This window comes from Condylura cristata, unplaced genomic scaffold (genome assembly GCF_000260355.1).
Source record: "Condylura cristata isolate star-nosed mole 26May11 unplaced genomic scaffold, ConCri1.0 scaffold00018, whole genome shotgun sequence".
Taxonomy (NCBI): domain Eukaryota; kingdom Metazoa; phylum Chordata; class Mammalia; order Eulipotyphla; family Talpidae; genus Condylura; species Condylura cristata.
In genome coordinates this window covers 38,507,915-38,527,179 of record NW_004567119.1, presented here as the reverse complement: position 1 = coordinate 38,527,179, position 19,265 = coordinate 38,507,915, and the positions used below count along the sequence as shown (strand labels likewise).

At 39.8% G+C, this 19,265-nt stretch overlaps 1 protein-coding gene across 2 annotated transcripts in view; it reads right to left on the bottom strand.

Annotated features, from left to right (window-relative positions):
- The window catches only part of PPP1R12B (protein phosphatase 1, regulatory subunit 12B), a 169,833-nt gene that overhangs the window by 108,587 nt on the left and 41,981 nt on the right, over positions 1–19,265 (bottom strand). For both annotated transcript variants that reach the window (XM_012726845.1, XM_012726844.1), the window contains exons 4-10: positions 13,277–13,436; positions 11,846–11,990; positions 8,861–8,935; positions 6,896–6,975; positions 6,211–6,350; positions 729–841; positions 248–448 (exon numbers count right to left, since the gene is read on the bottom strand). In XM_012726845.1, the coding sequence (XP_012582299.1) occupies positions 248–448; positions 729–841; positions 6,211–6,350; positions 6,896–6,975; positions 8,861–8,935; positions 11,846–11,990; positions 13,277–13,436 (914 nt within the window). The remainder of the gene's footprint in view (positions 1–247; positions 449–728; positions 842–6,210; positions 6,351–6,895; positions 6,976–8,860; positions 8,936–11,845; positions 11,991–13,276; positions 13,437–19,265) is intronic.

Below are 19,265 nucleotides of genomic sequence, written 5' to 3'. Positions count from 1 at the left end.
AAAAGAAAAGAATAAATTATTGGTATTGGCTCAAAGGGAGCTTTTAGGCCATAGGCAACTTTTCATGTATCGGGCTCACTTTTATGCCCTAGGTGAGGTTAGCATGGAAGAATGAGCATCGGGTGTGCCTGGCCCCTTTACCCTCCTTCAAATCAAGGACCAGGAAAGGCTTTCTTTTGTTCCTGAGAGTGGGGTTTTGGGGAAGAAACCTGCCTTGGAATTCTGCCCTGCCCTACCCAAAGTGCACCTTGTCTTTGTTGTCCAGAGCCGAGATCCGGGGACTTGATGAAGAGCGGCAGATGGAGGAGCCGCGCTCCCTCAGGGCATCCCTGGAATTGGCCACTTCACTCAGCATGTTGTGGCTGCCAGTTTTTCTGAGTCCCAGTCTCCAAGAGGAAGGAGATTCATCTTTAGGCTCTTCTGGCTTGTTAAAAAGACTGGAGGAAAACTATGATGGAAGTAAAGAAAAGGGGAGGGGGAAAGTCCTGAGGATTCTTTTCTGCTTATTTGTCTTTTTCACACCCAGTGGAATTCAGTGAGGCAACTTGAGGCAGGTCACGCAAGTTTCCGTTTCCTCCTTTCTGAATTTCCCTCTCCCTCCCCAAGGGTCCCCATTCTGCCAGCCTTCCCTTCTTCACCTGGCAGGAACGAGTAACCTCTCATGCTCCCTTGTGTGTTCTACACTATGGGGAAAGAGAATATGCTCAAGTTAGTCTCCAAGTACTCACTCTCCTAGCAGAAGAGGCAGAGAAGGTGTTTTGCGCTGGTGTTGGGGTCGGCTCCGGGGGGCTACTCTTGCTTTCAGAGTTGGAGTGGTTGACAACAACTTCTGGCTTTTTATCTGTTATTTAAGACAAAAGAAGCAACACGAACAAGTAGGAAAAATTTATATTTGTGTGTTTATATACTTTTCTGCTAATAAAAAAACCTTTACCCATTATCAAAACAGGTTATTGAGGCCATGGGATGGGATGCTTGGACTCAAACTAAGATGAAATCTCTAGTAATCACTGCCACAAGAAATAAATGCAAGGGCTCTTCCTGGTGGTGCAACAGGCTAACGCACAGCACTATGAAGCTGTCCACAGCCGCTGGAGCATGAGTTTGATCCCCAGCTAGGGAGCTGACCCACGTGGCGCAGCAGACCTCTCTTGTCTCTCCAGTCTTGCCCGCTGCTCCCCTCAGCAGTGTATTTTAGTGGATCTGCCTGCTCTGGTCCCCCCTCTGTCTCTGGTGAATCTTCTCACCTCCTACCTGCACCTCCGGCCTCTACCCCAGTTCTTGTGTGCATAAATAACTAAGTCTAAAAAAAGAAAACAAATTCAGGGGTAACAAATTCAGGTATAGCCTCTAACTCCACTTGGAGATACTTGACTGAAAACTTTTTCCCCTGTTTTAATCTCATGTAAAGTTCACCAGTAACTATACAGTAACAATTGATTCTGTTTTGAGGGACTGGGCAGGCAAAACCAGAAAAAGTGTAAGAGACACCTTGTTTTTCCAGGTGATTACAACTAAGAAAAGAGCCTAAGCAAGCTTATGTAACATGGGCGCTAAACTGGTTCAATCCGATCAAGTGCTTTAGGAGTTCAGAGAAGAGGCACACCCTCTGAGGAAGGGAATATTAAAGATGCCGTAAGGAAGTTGGAAGACAAACACTAGTTGGCAGAGGAAGAAAGGTCCTGAGGATTGGCTGAGGGAACCGGAAGACACATTTGCTGGCCAATGAAGGAGCAGACCTAACTTAACTAATGGGTGTTCTGGGGGACACACTAATAAATAAGGGGAGTCTAAGGGGTTGAATTATCTCTGTAATTAAAGGATTACCAAGGATGTTGCAAGTTAAGCTATAGAATTCTAGTACTTGAATCCTCACAACATAAATAGAAGGGGTCCATCTTCCAGGGCACCAAGCAGAAACCCTGTTGTCTCATTCACTGAGTACATCAAATAACCAGCAGAGAATGTACCTTGTGGGTGTAGGGGGCATCTGGTCTACATACTTTGGGCACAGAGTCCCATAGTGACCCATCCACGAGTTATGTGCCAATTTCAAGCTACATCGTAGCTGTATGACCCTGGCAAGCTACTTAATATATTTAAGCTTCTATTTTCTCATTGACTAGTCAGGGATCTTAATTCTTGCCTTATGAGTTACTATAAATATCAGAGGTAATATTTTAAAATTGTGTCACTATTTTTAATTATAGCTCACTGGTCATAGTTAGTCTCTAGTAAATGTTTTATGATCATTAACGTTCTTATGGTGATTGTGAATATTCATGACATTGTTAAATACTATCTGAAAATCTCTACCCCCAAGAAACCTACCTCACTGACTACTATCACCAATGTGATAGTAATAACTACCAGTGAGCCCACATCCTGTGTAGCGCCCTCTCACATCGACTCTGGACTTGGCAATGTGATTTTTTACGACCCCTAGGACATCAGCAAAAGGGACATAAGCAGAGGCTGGGAAAAAGCTTGTGCATTGAGCTTTGCTTTTGTAATCTGGTTGCCATGTGCTGGTAAAAGACCCAGAGCCGTTGCCACAAATATCCTGGTCAAGCAGCAGAAAGGTGAGTAAGGCATCTAGGACAGCCATTTTCCAGCTGACTTACTAACCGATCACAAATATGTGAGTGTTACCACACACACATTACAATAAGTAGAAAAGAAATGCCTTCTAGGGTGAGCCCTTCCCAAATTGCCAACCTGTTAATTGGGTGCATATAAATAGTTGTCTTAAACCATTACTTAGTTGTGGGAGACTTATTATGCAGCAATAAATAATAGACCAAGTGTTTATGCCAAATAAATAAAAAGGAAAAAACAGAAGTCAAAATCAAAATGATTACATTCACCTTCAAATATAATTAGTGTTCTTTCCCACAACATTTATATGTAAGATACATGGCAGCTTCCATTTTATAGGGCTATCTTGATGGATCTTTAAAAACAGGATAAAAGCATTTAGCAGTACATATGTGCAGGTCAGGCATCCCTGCAAAAGTTTAGATAGAATCCATTTCCCCACATACTACCAGTGTATATGTACTAAGCATCCCCATGCAGAAGGTCTTGTGCTAGACAGTATGGAAGGCAAAGTGAGAAACATGCAATATACTAAAAGTGCTTCCAAGACATGCTGGTGGGGAAGATGTGAAAAAGCAGAAAATGTTAATACTCAGCAGGATGGATACTATGAAAGAGGTTCACACAAATAGGAGGGAAGAACTTCTATGATGATAAGCTTTCATAAAGGAAGTTGACTGGAACTGGGCTTTGGGACATGAATAAAATTTCAACTGGCAGGCAACCATCTGGCTCTCCTGCATCAGGACACCGGAACTACTCTCTGAGATTACCAGTGGTTGCCTAATTGTCAATCCTCCATAATCTCTCCCTTCTCACTCCTGCACTGGCTTCTCTGATGCCAAAATACATGTCCTGATTTCCCCCATCCCTCTGACCATAGTTTCTTTGCCTCCTCCACTAATTCTTTTACTCTTCCTAAACAGTATGCTGCAACCTGTTTTTCTCCTCTTTCCTCTACAATCTCTCCCTTAGGACATGCTCTCCTTACCCACAGTTTTTTAATTTTCACATTTTGCTCTACCCCTGCTACTCTGAGGAGTCCCAGATCAATGTTAGGATCTCAGACGTGCCACTTGTCAATATGGAGCCTACTTTGCCGAACCTCCTACAGTGCCAATTTCCTGTTCAAAAAAGTGGTGGTAATAATACACACCTTAGAGTGAGGTTACAGGGATGTAATTAATGTTTTAAGTGTATAGCAAAGAAAAAAGCGCTAAACAAATGGAAAGTGCAATTAGAGACCCCCCAAACTAAATGTAATCCTTCTCCCTAGACATCACTGTTGACTGCACTGATAGCTCACGGAACATGTATTTTGCTAATGGTTACCTTCCTAGTCCCAAGTTTGCTAGATGTATTCATCAAAAAACATGCGCTGAAAGTGCACCCCTGCATGAGCTGTGCATGTGCCGAGACCTGGGTGCACAATTACGAGCCCAGAGTGCCCTCAACATGATGGGTGCTGGAGCGGGGCAACTGTGCAGAACCAGAGCGACACAGACTGGGGAGAACTGTCACAGGGTGGAGAACAGTGAAATGGTTCTCTACTTTCCAGCGTCTTGTACAGGGAAGTCTTAAGGAAAGACTTTTTCAGCTTGTTAGAGTCTATAGCTCCTAGTAGATGTCACTCAATAAGGATCTGAAGGCCAGACATGAATTCCAAGGCACAAATACACATTTTGGGGTAGGAAAGTTCACGGCATGTTTGGGGAAGTCAAGTAACCCAGCTGTATGTATGTATGCACTGGAAAGGCCAGCTGGAGCTAGATCACAAAAGGTCTGGAAGGACAGGCTATCAGGTTTGGAATTAACGCTGCAGGTAGAGGTGGCATGGAGAAGGTGGTCATCAAAGGTTTCTGAAGAGACGTAAGCCTGATCAAAAAAGGGTGCAGTGTGAGATGAGCTGGAGGGAACCAAGGCCTGGAAGCCCATGGGCACAGATCAGGAGGAAATTATAGTCAGTCAGCTGGGTAGCTCCCTCCCACTTTTCTAATGTCTTGGGGTGAGCCAAACGATCGAGCATAGAGCAAGCCCAGATATTAATTCCATACAATACTTGAGGCCTAGGACAAGCAAGTAATGAATGACAATAAAAATATTAAAAAGATGGACACTTATAAATTTTGATATATACTACACTAGCATTTCCAGAACAAATTCTACTAGCTTAGTAACAGAAATTCAAATCTCAATGAATAAAAGACCATCTCTTATACTACAAACTTGGCTGATGTCTGTCTTCTCTACAGAACTCTGGTCTCTTAACTCCTTTGATGACATTCCATGAGTCTCAGCAACTGGGACATGAAGAAAGGCCGTATTCGCCCATAACTGAGAGAAGACAGGTCAGTAAAGTAAAACCTCACCAGGAGCTGGGGCCCACATAAACAGAATGACCTAAATGTCTTCATTGTGGGTGGCCATGGCAGGCAGTTACAAGAAAACATAGACTGCATTCTGAAATTCATGTGTTCCCTTTGCCCTTCTAACTTGGTCTTCTAGCTGGTAAAATTTCATTTTCTAATGGACTGAAGACAGGGTTACAGTATGTCAAAGAACATGGGACATATGCACCATAAAATCTTCATTTATCATTAATTTCCAATCATTAATGAGAAGTATTCTATTGCAACTGAACCTCTGCTCAGTAAAACCAATGTCTCTTCTCTCAGTGTTTGCCTGATTAAACACCAAGGCCTCTGGTAGTTTTGTAATTTACAGCCTGATCCATGTTACACACCTTGCTCTCATGGTTGGAGTTCCTAACTTGCCATATAATACGTTTAAGCTCCATAGATGTGCATATTATCAATATGAATCATAAAAGCTAATATGATTTTGTTCCTTCTTCAATCTCTGCCTTAGGAATTATAGCAGCTTTACATAATGAAAAGGAATGAAACCGGTTGGGGGCTTCTGTTTAGGGAATCAGATAAACCTGAGAACTAAATACAAATTTTCACTAGTTGGTTAAATAGCTGCTTTGCCAAAAGTGCCTCTGCAAGGTCTCCCCCCCTCCCTCTTGGTATACTGAATTTCTGGAATTTAATCTCTATACCATCTACCAACCCACGGTCACAACAACTGGCTCCCTCATACCAGAATTCTATGTATCTTATCTTATGGACATGTATCACCTGGTACACATTCAAATAGATCTCACAGCTCTTACAATCAAGTTTTAATGAGTAAGCTGATGTCTACTCTTTAAAAACTAAACTTAAAGATCTTTAAGATCTTTGTGGGGTAGGCCCTCTCTGGTGGCGCAGCGGGTTAAAGCACAGCAGTAAGAAGCTAAAGCCACTTCAGCATGAGTCCCTGCCTCGGAGGTGACCGACATAGTGTGACAGACGTCTCCTGACCCTCCTGCTGCTCCCCTCAGCAGTGTGCTTCGTCAGTCAGCCTGTTCTGCTCCCCACTCTCTCTCTCTGTGAATCCTCTCGCTGCCTCTATACCTCTGGCCTGTACCCCAGTTCTGTATGCATCAAGAAATACATCTTTTAAAAAAAATCTTTGTAGGGTGCTCTGAGGCCTGCTTAGCTCTCCAAGGAGCAGTGGTCTGCTCACACCATGGAGATACAGGACTTTGCTATAAAAACTTCACCTTACCTGCCTCCTTCTCAGTTTCTGACTCAGAAGCTTCATCTTCACCTTCCTCCTCTTCTGAGCTAGAGCTGCTGGATTCTTTGTTTTCTTCCTCCACTTCTTGGGATTTAGGTGTCTCCTCTTCATAAAGCATCTTCTCTTTGCTAAATTAGAGGTGACAAATTTGAGAAATTTTTGGAAATTACAGACCATTTTGTAAGTTCACTGATAGTAATAGCAATAATAGAAATGTACTCAAATCCACCTTTATGTTGGCATTTTTCATTGTGTCCATGGGTTTTGAATACTAGGTTCAGTATCTGACTTTAGAAAACCGAATTTATTTTTAAAAGTCATTTAATAAATATTGCTTGAGTGCTTATTACATATAGGACTGATACTAGGTACTAGCATGGTGGTAAACAAAACAGACATGGTCCCTGAGCTCACAGAACTTACAGACAGGGAAGCAGCTGGGACTGAGTACCCCTAACTAGGAAATTTCTAAGTTTAAAATATGTTCACTCATCTTCAGTGTCTCTCACATAGTAATGTCACCTGTTTTCTCCTCAAACATTCCCACTTTTGGCTAACATCAAACATGGTTTCTTTACTATGTAGATTCTCAAGCTAAATACATCACACATCACACATCACACATCCAGATACTGCAAGGCTCATCACAGTCCTCAAGCCCCAAGTATCTTACTTCTTAAAGAGTCCACTCTGCAACTTGTTGTTCAGGTCTGACTCAATGAGCTTATTCCGTGTCTCTTTTTCACTTCGAAGCTGGAAATTAAGCAAATAGAGAAAAGGGAAGAATTTGTTGGTAAAAAATCAGCAGCAATGAGAAGAATTAAAAATGATACTGTCATTCAGAAGAAGATAGCACAGAAAAGGGGAAAGAGGACTGAGAGAAAACAGACACATCAGTATGGCTGCCTTAAAAGATATTGACAGGAAAATATCCTCCCCTAAGTCAGGAGAGAAAAAAACATGGTGTTAGAGCTTCAGTAAAACTGCCCTTATAGCAAATATCCAAACCCAATATTCAAAAAAAAGCCTAGGCTTTTTGGAGATAAAAAAGATAGAAAAACAAAAAGCCAGAAGAACTTCCAAAGAACACTTTGTGATCTATAATATTGAATTCAGCTGGAAAGAGTTCTAAAAAAGATAAAAAAACAAACAAACAAACAAACAAACAAAAAAAACACCCTACTAAATGAGAAATAAGACCTAAGAAAATATTACCTGGTATTTGAATACATGTTCTAGACAAAACATATTCTTATTCCTGGATCTCAAAGTTATGCAGGGGCCAGAGATAAGCACCATTTCCAGTAGCAGAGCAATGTTTTTTAGTGAAGACATTGTTTATGTTAAATAAAAAACATAACAGGGCTATGCTGAATAAAAGATACACAGAACTCTCTTATTCTGTAACTTCTAGGTGAGTATGTGAATTATTTTTGTGTGTGTGTGTGTTTTTTTGTGTGTGTGTGAATTATTTTAAAGTAAAAAGTCTGAAAAAGACCAACAGCTCACCTATGCAAAGTTTAAGTTTTCTATTAGGAAAGATCTTGCTGCTAAGTAACAGCACTGGCACTGTATTGAGAGTCCTAGCATTGATTCCATTTGCTCATCAGAGAAAATAAAATCAACTAGAAATGGCAGCTGAGCTTCACACATGTGACTTTCCCACTGAGTCTGAGTAAGGAGGCTCTTTATGTTGCCAGACATGACGCAGAACACACAGACAGGCACCTGTAGACATGACTGCTTTGTTTCCATCTCTGAGCTATACAGTTTTTTTACTGGATGTTTCTCACATCTGTCCTAAACTTAAATTCACATAAGCCTAGTCACAATCCATATAAAGGAAAAAACAAAGGAAAACCAGTCATTTTTTTCTGTCACACCTGTTCAAATTCTCAAGCTCCTGATATGACTGACCTTTATTCTTTATTGCCATATTACTCAGCCCCTGATGGACAGAAGTGTGAAATACCCATGTTTATCAGTTTAATGGGTGGGTTTCTCCATCCTGCATTCTGGACCAGATACCCTGCTTATATGGTTCTGCTTGATAGCACAAAGCACAGTGTACAGGCAACCACACAATACAAGATTTAGAATAAAGAGGAGGGAAAGAAGAACTGAATTCTGGATGTTTGATGAATCTAGAATACATATGAGTCACCGATCAAGTATGGTCCAATACCCAATGTGGATCTTTTCACTTTTAAAGAAAGAAATGCATCCCCTTCTTTAATCAACTTACTTTGCATAATGCTGTCTTTTTGGGCAATAAAGAAAAAAAGTTAAGATGTACCCTACCTTGGTACTCTCTTATGAAAAAACAACAACACTCTAATTTGAACATAATGGCATTTTTTTCTTGAACTCGGGTATAATTATTAGTTTGTTAGTATTGTTTTAGAAAACTTTTAGTTGTTTGAAGTCTAGCTTATAACGAGTCAACTTTAACAACAATGGGGTTCCTGGAGTATTTTCATCTAACAGACTGTAGATAGTCTCTGAAAGAAACAATTACCACCTCTGGAATGCAGATGTGTCTATTTCAGCTATCAGCAGACATAACTGGAACAAGGGACTGAGACATGCTCTGGACCACAGACTTACAAAGCTTTAAAGGCATTAACTAGATACTCACCACATTCTGTTTCTTCTGGAGCATCTCCAAGTGCTCCACAAGGCCCTCATCGGCCACATCAAATGGTGTCTGTCCCTGGCAAAGACAATGGGACCGCGATCAATAGGGAGCAAAAGTGCTGATCGTGTACTTCATATTTATTCAATATTCATGTTACGCGTTTGATTCCCATGATAGCTGCTTCCCCTAATTAGTCTACTTTTGATAATGCCTTCCTTTATCATAAAGGAACCATAATAAAAAGTAGAAAATCCTTTAAACAGTTTTATATTTTGTTGAACATTATGTGGAAATTGCATTTCCGTTTTCTCTTCTAAATACACTATTTGATTTCTTTCCTTAGGTCTAATAGTTCCCTTAGTTTCCCACCACCACCACAAATCCTCCCCATAGTCCCTTGTGCTTTTCCCTCCTTTATTTGGGTCCCTCTCCTTCCCCACGCCCTACTGTAAGCTCAAATCTATGGCCAGCTTGCTAGTTTTGTGTTTTTCCTCTGACTTACGTCACTTAGCATTACCCCCTTCCATCTCCATGGATATTGCTGCAAATGGCATGGGTTTATCTTTTTTGGGGGGTACAAAATAATCATGACTTTTACTTATTTATTTTTAATACTATTTAATTGATTTGTATATATTTTACATCAGGTGTAGTCCCCACAGCACTTCCACCACCCATTCACCCATAAGCCATCACTGTAGTTCCCTGTGCTCTTCCTGCCTTGTTTTGTACCCTCTTCCTCCCCCTCCCCTGCAGAATGTCTCTGATTTATAGCTGTCTGATTATTTTTATTTGGTTTTGTTGTATTTTTTTAATTGTTATTATTTTTCCCTGATCCCTTATTAAGGTTTTATGTATTCCTCCTATAAGTGAAACCATTTGATTTTTTTTTCTTCTGACTTATTTCACTGAGAATAATCCCTTCTAACTCCATCACATGGTACCATGAATGGCATTGGATTATCTTTTTTATTGCTGCATAATATTCCATTGTGTATATGTACCACATCTTCTTGATCCAGTCATTTACTTTTGGGCATTTTGGTTGTTTCCAAGTCTCATTTGAAGAAGAAATCAAGAAAATCATCCCTTTTATAATTGACCAAAAAAAAAAATATCCAATACTTGGGAGTTTTTCTTTTTTGATTGCTGAATATTATTCCATTGTGTATATACTACATTTTCCTGATCCACTCATCAGTTTTGGGATATTCAGGTTGTTTCCATATCTTGGCTATTTAAATAGTGATACAATAAACACAGTAGTGCATGTTTCTTTTAGAATTAGTGTTTTCTTTGCGTAGATTTCTAGGAATGGATTTCCGGGGGCCCTTGGCGGTTCGGTTTTTGTTTTTTTGGGGAACTTTTCCGTTTTTCTTTGTTGGTTTTCCCAGTTTGCTTTTCCCCGGCGTTGGGTTTTTTTGCCCTTCTTCTTCCTTGGCTTTTTTTGTTGCCGTTTTTTTTTTTGTTTTTTTTTTTTTACGTTGGTTCTTTTCCCCGTTTTAAATTGGGTATATCATTGTTTTGTGTGATGAGATATTATTGTGGTTTTGATTTGCATTTCCCTGATAATTCGTGATATTGAACAGTTTTTCATCTACCTGTTGGCCACTGAGTTTCTTCTTTGGAGAGGTGTCTTTTTATCTCTTCTCCCCACTTTTTAACTGGTTGCTTGCTTTTTTGCTGTGTTATGTGAACTCTTGGTAGATCTTCCAGTTCCTTATCAGTTGTATGGTGTGCAAATATTTTCTCCCTTTCAGTAGGGTGTTCTTAGTTTTCATTAGTATCTCTTTTGGTGTCAAAAGCTTTTTAGTTTGATGCAGTCCCAACTGTTTCCATCTCCTTCCTTTTTCTTGTTTCTGGAGGTGAATCCTCAAAGAAATGAGCTCCTTTTCCATGCTTGTAATGATTTGTCCTCAAACATGAGACAATAAACCTGGCCATTTAACAGACACTAAGCCTATTATTTCTGAGGTTTATGTCATGGAGTGTTTTGCCTATGTTTCTTCTACATACTTTATGGTTTCAGGTCTTACATCCAAGTCTTTTATCTATTCTGAGTTGGGTTTTGTGTATCGTGTGAGATAGTCTAGTTTCATTCTTTTGTGTGGGGTGGTCTAATTTTCTCAGCACCATTTACTGAAGAGGCTGCCCTTGTCCCAGTGTCTATTTTTTGTTCCTTTGTCATAGATTTGTTGACCATATATGAAATCACATCATTTCTAATGCCTACTCATGGCATTACAAATGATCAATTGTAATCTCTACTTGTACCTTTTCTAAAATGATCTTAATTGCTATGATAAATTCAGTAAGAGGCTCTTAGAAGCCGCAGGAGGGCCAGAGCACATGTGCACTAAAGATTAAGATACAAGAATCGTCTTTCTTTAAACCAGAGGGTTATCTCTTTTAGGAAACATCAGCCCAGGTAAGGGCCTAATCCCATAATTTAAAAATGAAACCTGAGTTCAGGAGAGACATCTACTAATTAAAAATCTGTGTCTGTGGACTCCTAGAAAAATCAGTATCATTCCAGCGTTGCCAAGATGCTTGAGGTAAGGATGAATAACACTGTTTTCAATAACACTCAAGGATCTTTATCTTCATAATGCCTTTAAATGACTGGGGGTGAACAGGACCAGGCTGTATGTTTTCGAATTAAAATTAAAATAAAATCTTTGATATCTTACCATAGAGAGTGGCCTCAGGCTTCCCCAAAGCTCATTGTTGCCAAGGGCAAATCTCTCTTTTTCCTTTTTGGAGGGGGCTTCAACATAAATTGCATCAGAAGGCTAGATCAGTGAAAGTTTTATGTTACATAGCAAAAGTCTCTGTGCTGAAGGTGGGGGTGGGTGAGAAGAACCACAGCTACCAGTGATGCATATTTCCCTGGACAATAAACCTGGCCACTCAACAGACGTTAAGCCTATTGTACCACAGACCCTGTTGCAGGTCTCACTGCCCTTCAGAGTGGAGCTTACTAACCAGTTTGTTCCTGATGTCCATGTCGCAGAGAGCTTCCGCAAGGATGGAGCAAGCCTCTTTCACTCCCCAGTGTGCTGCAGCATGGAGGGGAGTCCAGCCATCATGATCCTGCACGTTGAGCTCATAGCCAGCCTGAATTAAAAGCCTAAGGAGAAAACCCCAAACAAGACATTTACCTCCTCTATGTTACCATTTTCTGCCCAATAAACTACCACTGAATTGATAAGTCTGATCTTGGTCCTGAACCAGAGGGGTCCATGATGGCTTCTGCCCTCTAATCTACAGCTCAGGTGTCACAGCTATTACACTGAGAACTAATCACAGATAACATTGATCAACACTTGGTATCAATCCATTTGGTATGTCTAAGGCCCATTCATGCCACACTCTACAAGAGGGGTATATGGAAGATATGTACCTGAGATTAACCAAAGCCTTATTCAATTAGCCAAATCACAGCAGTCTACCATGAAGTGGGTTTTCCACTTTCAGTGCAGGGAGAAAGTAACATAAATCAGAGTTCAATTACTTTTAGAGAACTTAACTTACTAGCTTTCTATCTGGCCTTTCGAGGACACCATGTGCTTAAGATTCTCCTACCTCCAGCTTTTTAAAGTGTCTGTAGGGGCTCACTATAAAGCTATAATATGTGTTCATGGAAAAGGAAGGTGTGACTCGTGGGCCCCAAACTGCACTGGGACTGATTGAGGTTACCCTTCTCATGGACCTGCAGACACCTTCCAAGAGCATAAATGTTACTCTCAGGTAGAAATGCAGTACCAACATACTGCCACACCTACTAGAAACCCCAGGCTAGGTGGAGTACAAAGCATTGAAAATATCTGGCAACAACAACATGTCCAATGCTTTTAACAGCCCATGTGTTGGGGAAAACCTCCCAACATTAAACACCAAGAGCTACATAAAGCAAATACAGATGTAAGGAAAAACTGAAACAGGTGGAGTAGTAGAATACACACCCCTCACATAAGTTTGATTACGCTACTCGAGCTGGACACTGCACATTGGAGATCTTTATACTTAATCTAATGAGCCCAAAGAAATTATGCCCAAAGAGGACCAAAATAACCACAAGTCTGTCCAGTATCACATATCCTAAGATGAGGCGATGGCAGGGATATTAACGATGAACCATAGCTCTGAAAGCCATTACATGAGGTCACTGTGTAGACCAGTACGCCTCAGCCTTTCCACATTATCCATGTCAGTAACAAACTAGACGGTGGAAGGAGGCAGAGGACCCTTCTGTGCCTGAATAACCCAAAGTGTGAGAGAAGACTAAATGACCAGAGAGAAGACAGACAAAAAAAGAAGCACACTATAGCTGACAATATCATTCACCCTCTGCTTCCAACACCCAAGTCCCCTTCTGTGAGTCAGCCAAGCTCCGGGCGGGGAAGTGGGCAATACCTGAGCACCTCAGAGTAGCCCTTGGCAGCAGCCACGTGGAGTGCCGTGGCCCCAGAGCGAGCCTGTCTCACGTCCTCTATTTTTCCACTGTTGAGCCACTGGCGAGCATCCTGCAGCATCTGTCGCTCTTCTTCTTTTCTTGACTGTTCTAGGTCAACTCCTAAATAAAAAAAAATTTAAAAAAAATCAGATAACCAGCATTACTAAAAATCTACCTAAATCTGATAATATATTTTCCTGAGAGTCAAAATACACCAAAAATATAAGCACAAGAAAGCTTTAGTCTTCAAGCTGGGTATTCTTCAATGTATACTTCCTTTAGAAGAGCAATGGCATCTTTCCACATATTAAAACTCTTGTCAGCATTAAATTATAAAGTTAAATATTGCATGATGCAAGCCCAGTATGGTAACAGATATAAAACTGTTTTCAGTAGACCATAAAAAACAAAAGGGTATTCTTTTCATATATGTGCAAAGTCCTTTAAATGTTTTAACATTTTAATTTCCCAACAACCCTTTGAGGTATATAATGATAAACATTCTTAACAGATAAGAAAATAAACACAGAAAGATTAGGAATCTTGCTCAAGGACAGGAAACAGGCTAGAAGGATCACCAGAACTCAGACACCCTCGGGCCCTGTCTACACTCACTCCCTCTCACTATACCAACAAGGTAAGTAACATAAAACTTGGGTTCGAGTATGATATACTTTGAAAAATAAACTACCTCCAAGTTCACTTCATTTTGCAGGAAAATACCCTGACCTGCTGCTACAGAATCTAGGGCAGAGGAGTGGATGCTGTGCAGTTAGGCCTTCCGAGCAGATTTTGTTTCCCTTTAAAACAGTATGGGGCAAGTCCAAGCAGCTAACAAAAATCCCACATGTGGGTGAATGACAAGGGGCTGGGGTGGTGCATTCCTCACTATATAAAATGATGAAGCATGTGCTTTACTTACAATGGGAAAGGCATGGAGTCAACCCAAATGCCCAAAAGTAGATGCCTGGATTAAAAAGATATGGTCCATATACACAATGGAATATTACTCAGCAATCAAAAAAGATAAACTCATACCTTTTGCAGCAACATGGATGGAGCTGGGAGGGATCATGCTCAGTGAGATAAGTCAGAAAGAAAGAGAAAAATACTGGAGAGTTTCACTCATAGCAGGAGCATAAAGAACCAGGGGGAAACAATAATAATAATAATGAACAGCTATAGGCCAGAGACATTTTATGGGGGTAGAGTGGGGAGTGGGATCAAAACTGGGGGGTGGGGAGGGGATGTATGAGATGATGGTGATGGCACACTGGTGATTTGGTGATGGGAAGTCCACTGGGAACACAACTGAGATGGAAAAAGGCACAAAATGATGTAAAAATAAACTATTATAATAAAAAGAAAAAGAAAGAAAAGAAGCATTCCAACATAAACATACTCATTTAAAGAGTTTTATACTAACTAGCAGACTTTATCTGAGTTTGTCTGCTACCTTCCAGGTTATTTCTTAAGTGAGAACCAGTGAACTACCTAAAGATTATGTATTATGTGGGGAGATGGATGAGGTGGAGAGGTCAACAATTCATTTCATTTCTTTGCCCCCATAATTTTATTGAAATTTAAGTGGCAAGTAGTATTGTGTAAGCTAGAGGTATACAATTATATTTCATACATTTATCTAATGCAAACTGATTACACAGTAGGCTTAGTTAACACCTCATCACCTCACATAAATAGCATTTTTGAGTTATAATTGCATAGGAGTAGAACATATTAATATTTGTATGCACTGCAAAACAATCACCATGATCTACTCTTAGCAACAAATATGCAACACACTATTATTAACTACAGTCACTATGCTGTACATTACATACTCATGACTAATTATAGTCTTAGAAATTTGAGCCTTTTGACCCCTTCACTCATTTTGCCCACCCCTGCAACCTGTCTAGCAACCATCAGTCTGTTTTTTGTATCTATGAGTTTGGTTTTGGGATGCAGTTTTTTTTTTTAAGATTTATTTTTATTTATGCATGCATGCAAAAACTGGGGTGTAGACCATAGGTGTGGGGCGAGGGAGGTGAAAGGATTCACTAGAGACAGAGTAGAGAGCAGAACAGATGAATCTATTGAAATACACTACTGAGGGGAGGAGCAAATGAGACAGGAGAGGTCTGCTGAGCCATGTGGGTCACCTCCCTGGCAGGGCATCGAACTCATGCTGCAGTGGCTGTGGAGAGCTTGATAGCCCTGAGACTTTAAACCCTGTGCCACCAGAGAGGCTCCAGGTGTGTGTTTTTGTTTTGTTTTTCTTCTAGATTCCACATCCAGACAAGATCACATGGCATGTGTTTTTCTCAATCTGCCTTATTTCACTTAGGAAGATGCCCTCAAGGTCCATCCATATTGTTACACATAATACAATTTCCTTCTTTCTCATGGCAGAACAATATTTCACTATACATGTTCTGTATATATTAAACTAGTCATATAATAAAGTTACACACACACAAAAGCACCACGCACCTTCTTTATTCACTGATCCACAAACTGACATTGAAGTTGTTTCCATGTCTTGTTTATTATGAATAATAGTGCATTGAAAGGGGGACTGCAGGTAACTCTTAATCCTAATTTTATTTCCTTTGCATATAAACTCAGAGGTGGGGTTACTTGATCATACACAGTTCTATTTTAATTTTTTCAGGAACCCCCATACTGTGGTACAGTATGGCTACAGAAAGATCCCCTTTTCTCCACATCCTCCTCAACACATTTCATTTCTTGTCTTTGTGCTGAAAACGATTCTAATAGACACGAGGTGATAGCTCATTGTGGTTTTGATCTGTAGTTCCCTGATGACAGTGATATTGAGCATCTTTTCATGTATCACTTGGTTATCTGTATGCCTTCTTTGGAAAAATGTATATTCAAAGACTATCCTTTTTTTTTTTTTTTTTTTGTTTTTTTTGCTTAACTACTGAGATGTACGAGTTCCTTGTATTCTTTGAATGTTGACACCTTATGTCCTTTTCATTTTGTTATTATTTCTTTTGTTGTACAATTTTAACATTTAACATAGTCCACTTATTTATTTTTTGCTTTAATTGCTTGTACTTCTGATATTTTATCAAGAAAATCATTACCAGGAAAAATGTTAAAGAGCTTTTTTCTTAGAGTTTTCTCCTAAGGTTTTATAGTTTCAGTTCTTCTGTTTAAGTTTTAAGTCCATATCAAGTAAGCTTTTATGAATGATGTAAGATAGGAATCAAATTCCATTTTTCTTCAGGCTTTTATCCAGTTTTCCTCACCTTTCCCCACTGAATTATTTGTGGCCCCCTTATTCAAATGTTAGTTGACAGTGTATGAAAAGGTTTATTTCTGGCCTCTGTTTCTTCATTGGCCTAAGTATCCACTTTTATGCTAGTACTGTACTTTTTTTTTTTAAGTTTTACTTATTTATTCATACAGAACTGGGCTATAGGCCAGAGGTGCGGAGGGTGAGAGGATTCACCAGGAACAGAGTGGGGAGCAGAACAGGCAGATTGATGAAGTACACTGCTGAGGGGAGCAGCGGACAGGTCAGGAGAGGTCTGCCACGCCATGTCGTCACCTCCAGGGGAGGCGGGGATCGAACTCATGCTGAAGTGGCTTTAGCTTCTTAGAGCTGTGCTTTAACCCGCTGCACCACCAGGGAGGGCCGGATCAGTCAAATTTACACCAAATTGACCAAGTAAGTTCGCTGTCTTACATGGGCATGGTCCATGTGCCCCCAAACAATTACAAGTATAACACCAAAGATCGCTGATTACTGAAAACCACATAGGGATAATAAAAAAATAATGAAATATTGTGAGAACTACCAAACGGTGACATAGAAACCCAAAGCGATGTTTCCAATATGCTGTTGGAAAAATGGCATTGACAGACCTGCTCCACACAGGGTTGCCACAAACTTTCAATTTGTAAGAAAAAAAAAAAAAAGGAGAGGAAAAAATACAACATCTGTAAAGAGCAATAAAGCAAAGTACTTCCTGGGTTGATTTTTGTCATCTGCAATTATATGAGAGTCATTGATTAGTTCTAAAAGTGTTTTGGTGGAATCTTTAGGGTTTTTGTATAAAAGATCATATCATCTATAAACAGATGGTTTCACTTCTTCTACATTTAATGCCTTTTATTTCTTTTTCTCACTGAACTGCCCTGGCTGAACTTTCAGCAGCACGTTGAAAGAAAGTGGTGAGAGTGGCAGCCTGATCTTGCTCCTGATCTTGGAAAAGCTTTCAATTTCCACCGCTGACTATGACATTAACAGTGAGCTTGTCACATGTGGTCTTTATTACATTGAGGGGTGTTAATTCAATATCCAATATGCTGAGAATTTTTCTCGTGAGTGGATGTTATGTTTAGTCAAATGCTTTTTCTGCACCTATTGAGATGTGCTATGATATCTTTCATTCTATTAATGTGGTGTCACAGTGATAAGACTTCTATATATTAAGCCTCTTTGTTTCTCAAGAATAAATTCTATTTGATCATGGTGAATGATCCTTTTAATTTACTGTTGGATGGGTTTGCTAGTATTTTTCTAAAATGTCTATCTTTGTTCATAAAAGTAATTGGGACTGCACGGTAGGTCTTGGAGTGTCCTGATCTGGCCTTGCAGTGCCCTTATCAGGTAATAGTAGCCTCATACAGTGAGTTTAGGAATGTTCCACCCTCTTTAATTTTTCGAAGTGTTTTAGGATTGCTGTTAATTATTCTTTGAATATTTGGTATAATTCACCAAGGAAACAATCTGGTCCTGGATTTTACTTGTTTTACTTTTCAGATTTTCAATTTCTTCCTGATTCAGCCTTGGTAGGCTATATGTTTATAGGAACTTATCCATTCTTCTGTTTTCCAATTTGTTGACATATAATCATTCACAGTTTCTACTGACTCTTTGTATTTTCATGATATCAGCTGTAATCTCTCCTCCTTTATTACTGGTTTTATTTATCTGAGTCTTCTTAGTCTACCTGGAGGGTTATTATTTTATTTCTATTTCAAAAATCAGCTCCTTGTTTCACTAGTATTTTTCATTGCTTTTCTAGACTCTGTTTCATTTATTTCTGCTCGAATCTTTGTGTTTCCTTTCTTTCACTGACTTTAGGCTTAGTTTTCCCTCCCTACTTTTGATTCTAGCTCCTTAAAGTAAAAGGTAGGGAGGACAGACCTTCTGTAAAGAACCAGATAGGAAACATTTTCAGCTTTATGGCCTCTCAATCTGTCACAACAACTCAACTCGCTATTGCAGTGCAAACATAGCTTCAGGTCATGTGTAAACAATTGGACATGACCAGATGTGGCCCCAACCATTCTAAAGGACCATATCAGGAAGGCCACTGGAGTTAAATCCTTTAGAATAAACTGCAGATTGTGAGCAAGACAGTTTTGTAGGAAGACTGAAAATCACTAAAGCTCAGGGACACAAAGTTTTGTGATGAGTCTAGCATATTTCCTAAGACCTGCTCCCCCACCTAGCTAGTTATTTGCATTTTTAATTAAAAGAACACAGAGACCTCCAAGAGGAGACTCCTTCCCTATTGTCAAGAATAGATTCTTTGAAAAATATAAAATAAGTGGACCCTTCCTGGTGGCGCAGCCGGTTAAAGCACAGCACTAAGAAGCTAAAGCTACTTCAGCGTGAGTTTCATCCCCACCCCAGAGTGACCCACATGGCACGCAGACCTCAGCTGTATACTCCCTTGATCTGCTCCCACTCTGTCTCTGGTGAAGCCTCTCACTGCCCCTGCATCTCTGACCTGTGCCCCAGTTCTGTATGCATAAATAAATAAACCTTTAAATATATATATATATGTTTACACACACATACATATATATGTATATACATATATAATAAGTATTTTTAGATTTCGTTTTTTCTAAGTTAGCTTTCTTATCTTTTTTTTTTTTTTTAAGATTTTTATTTATTTATTC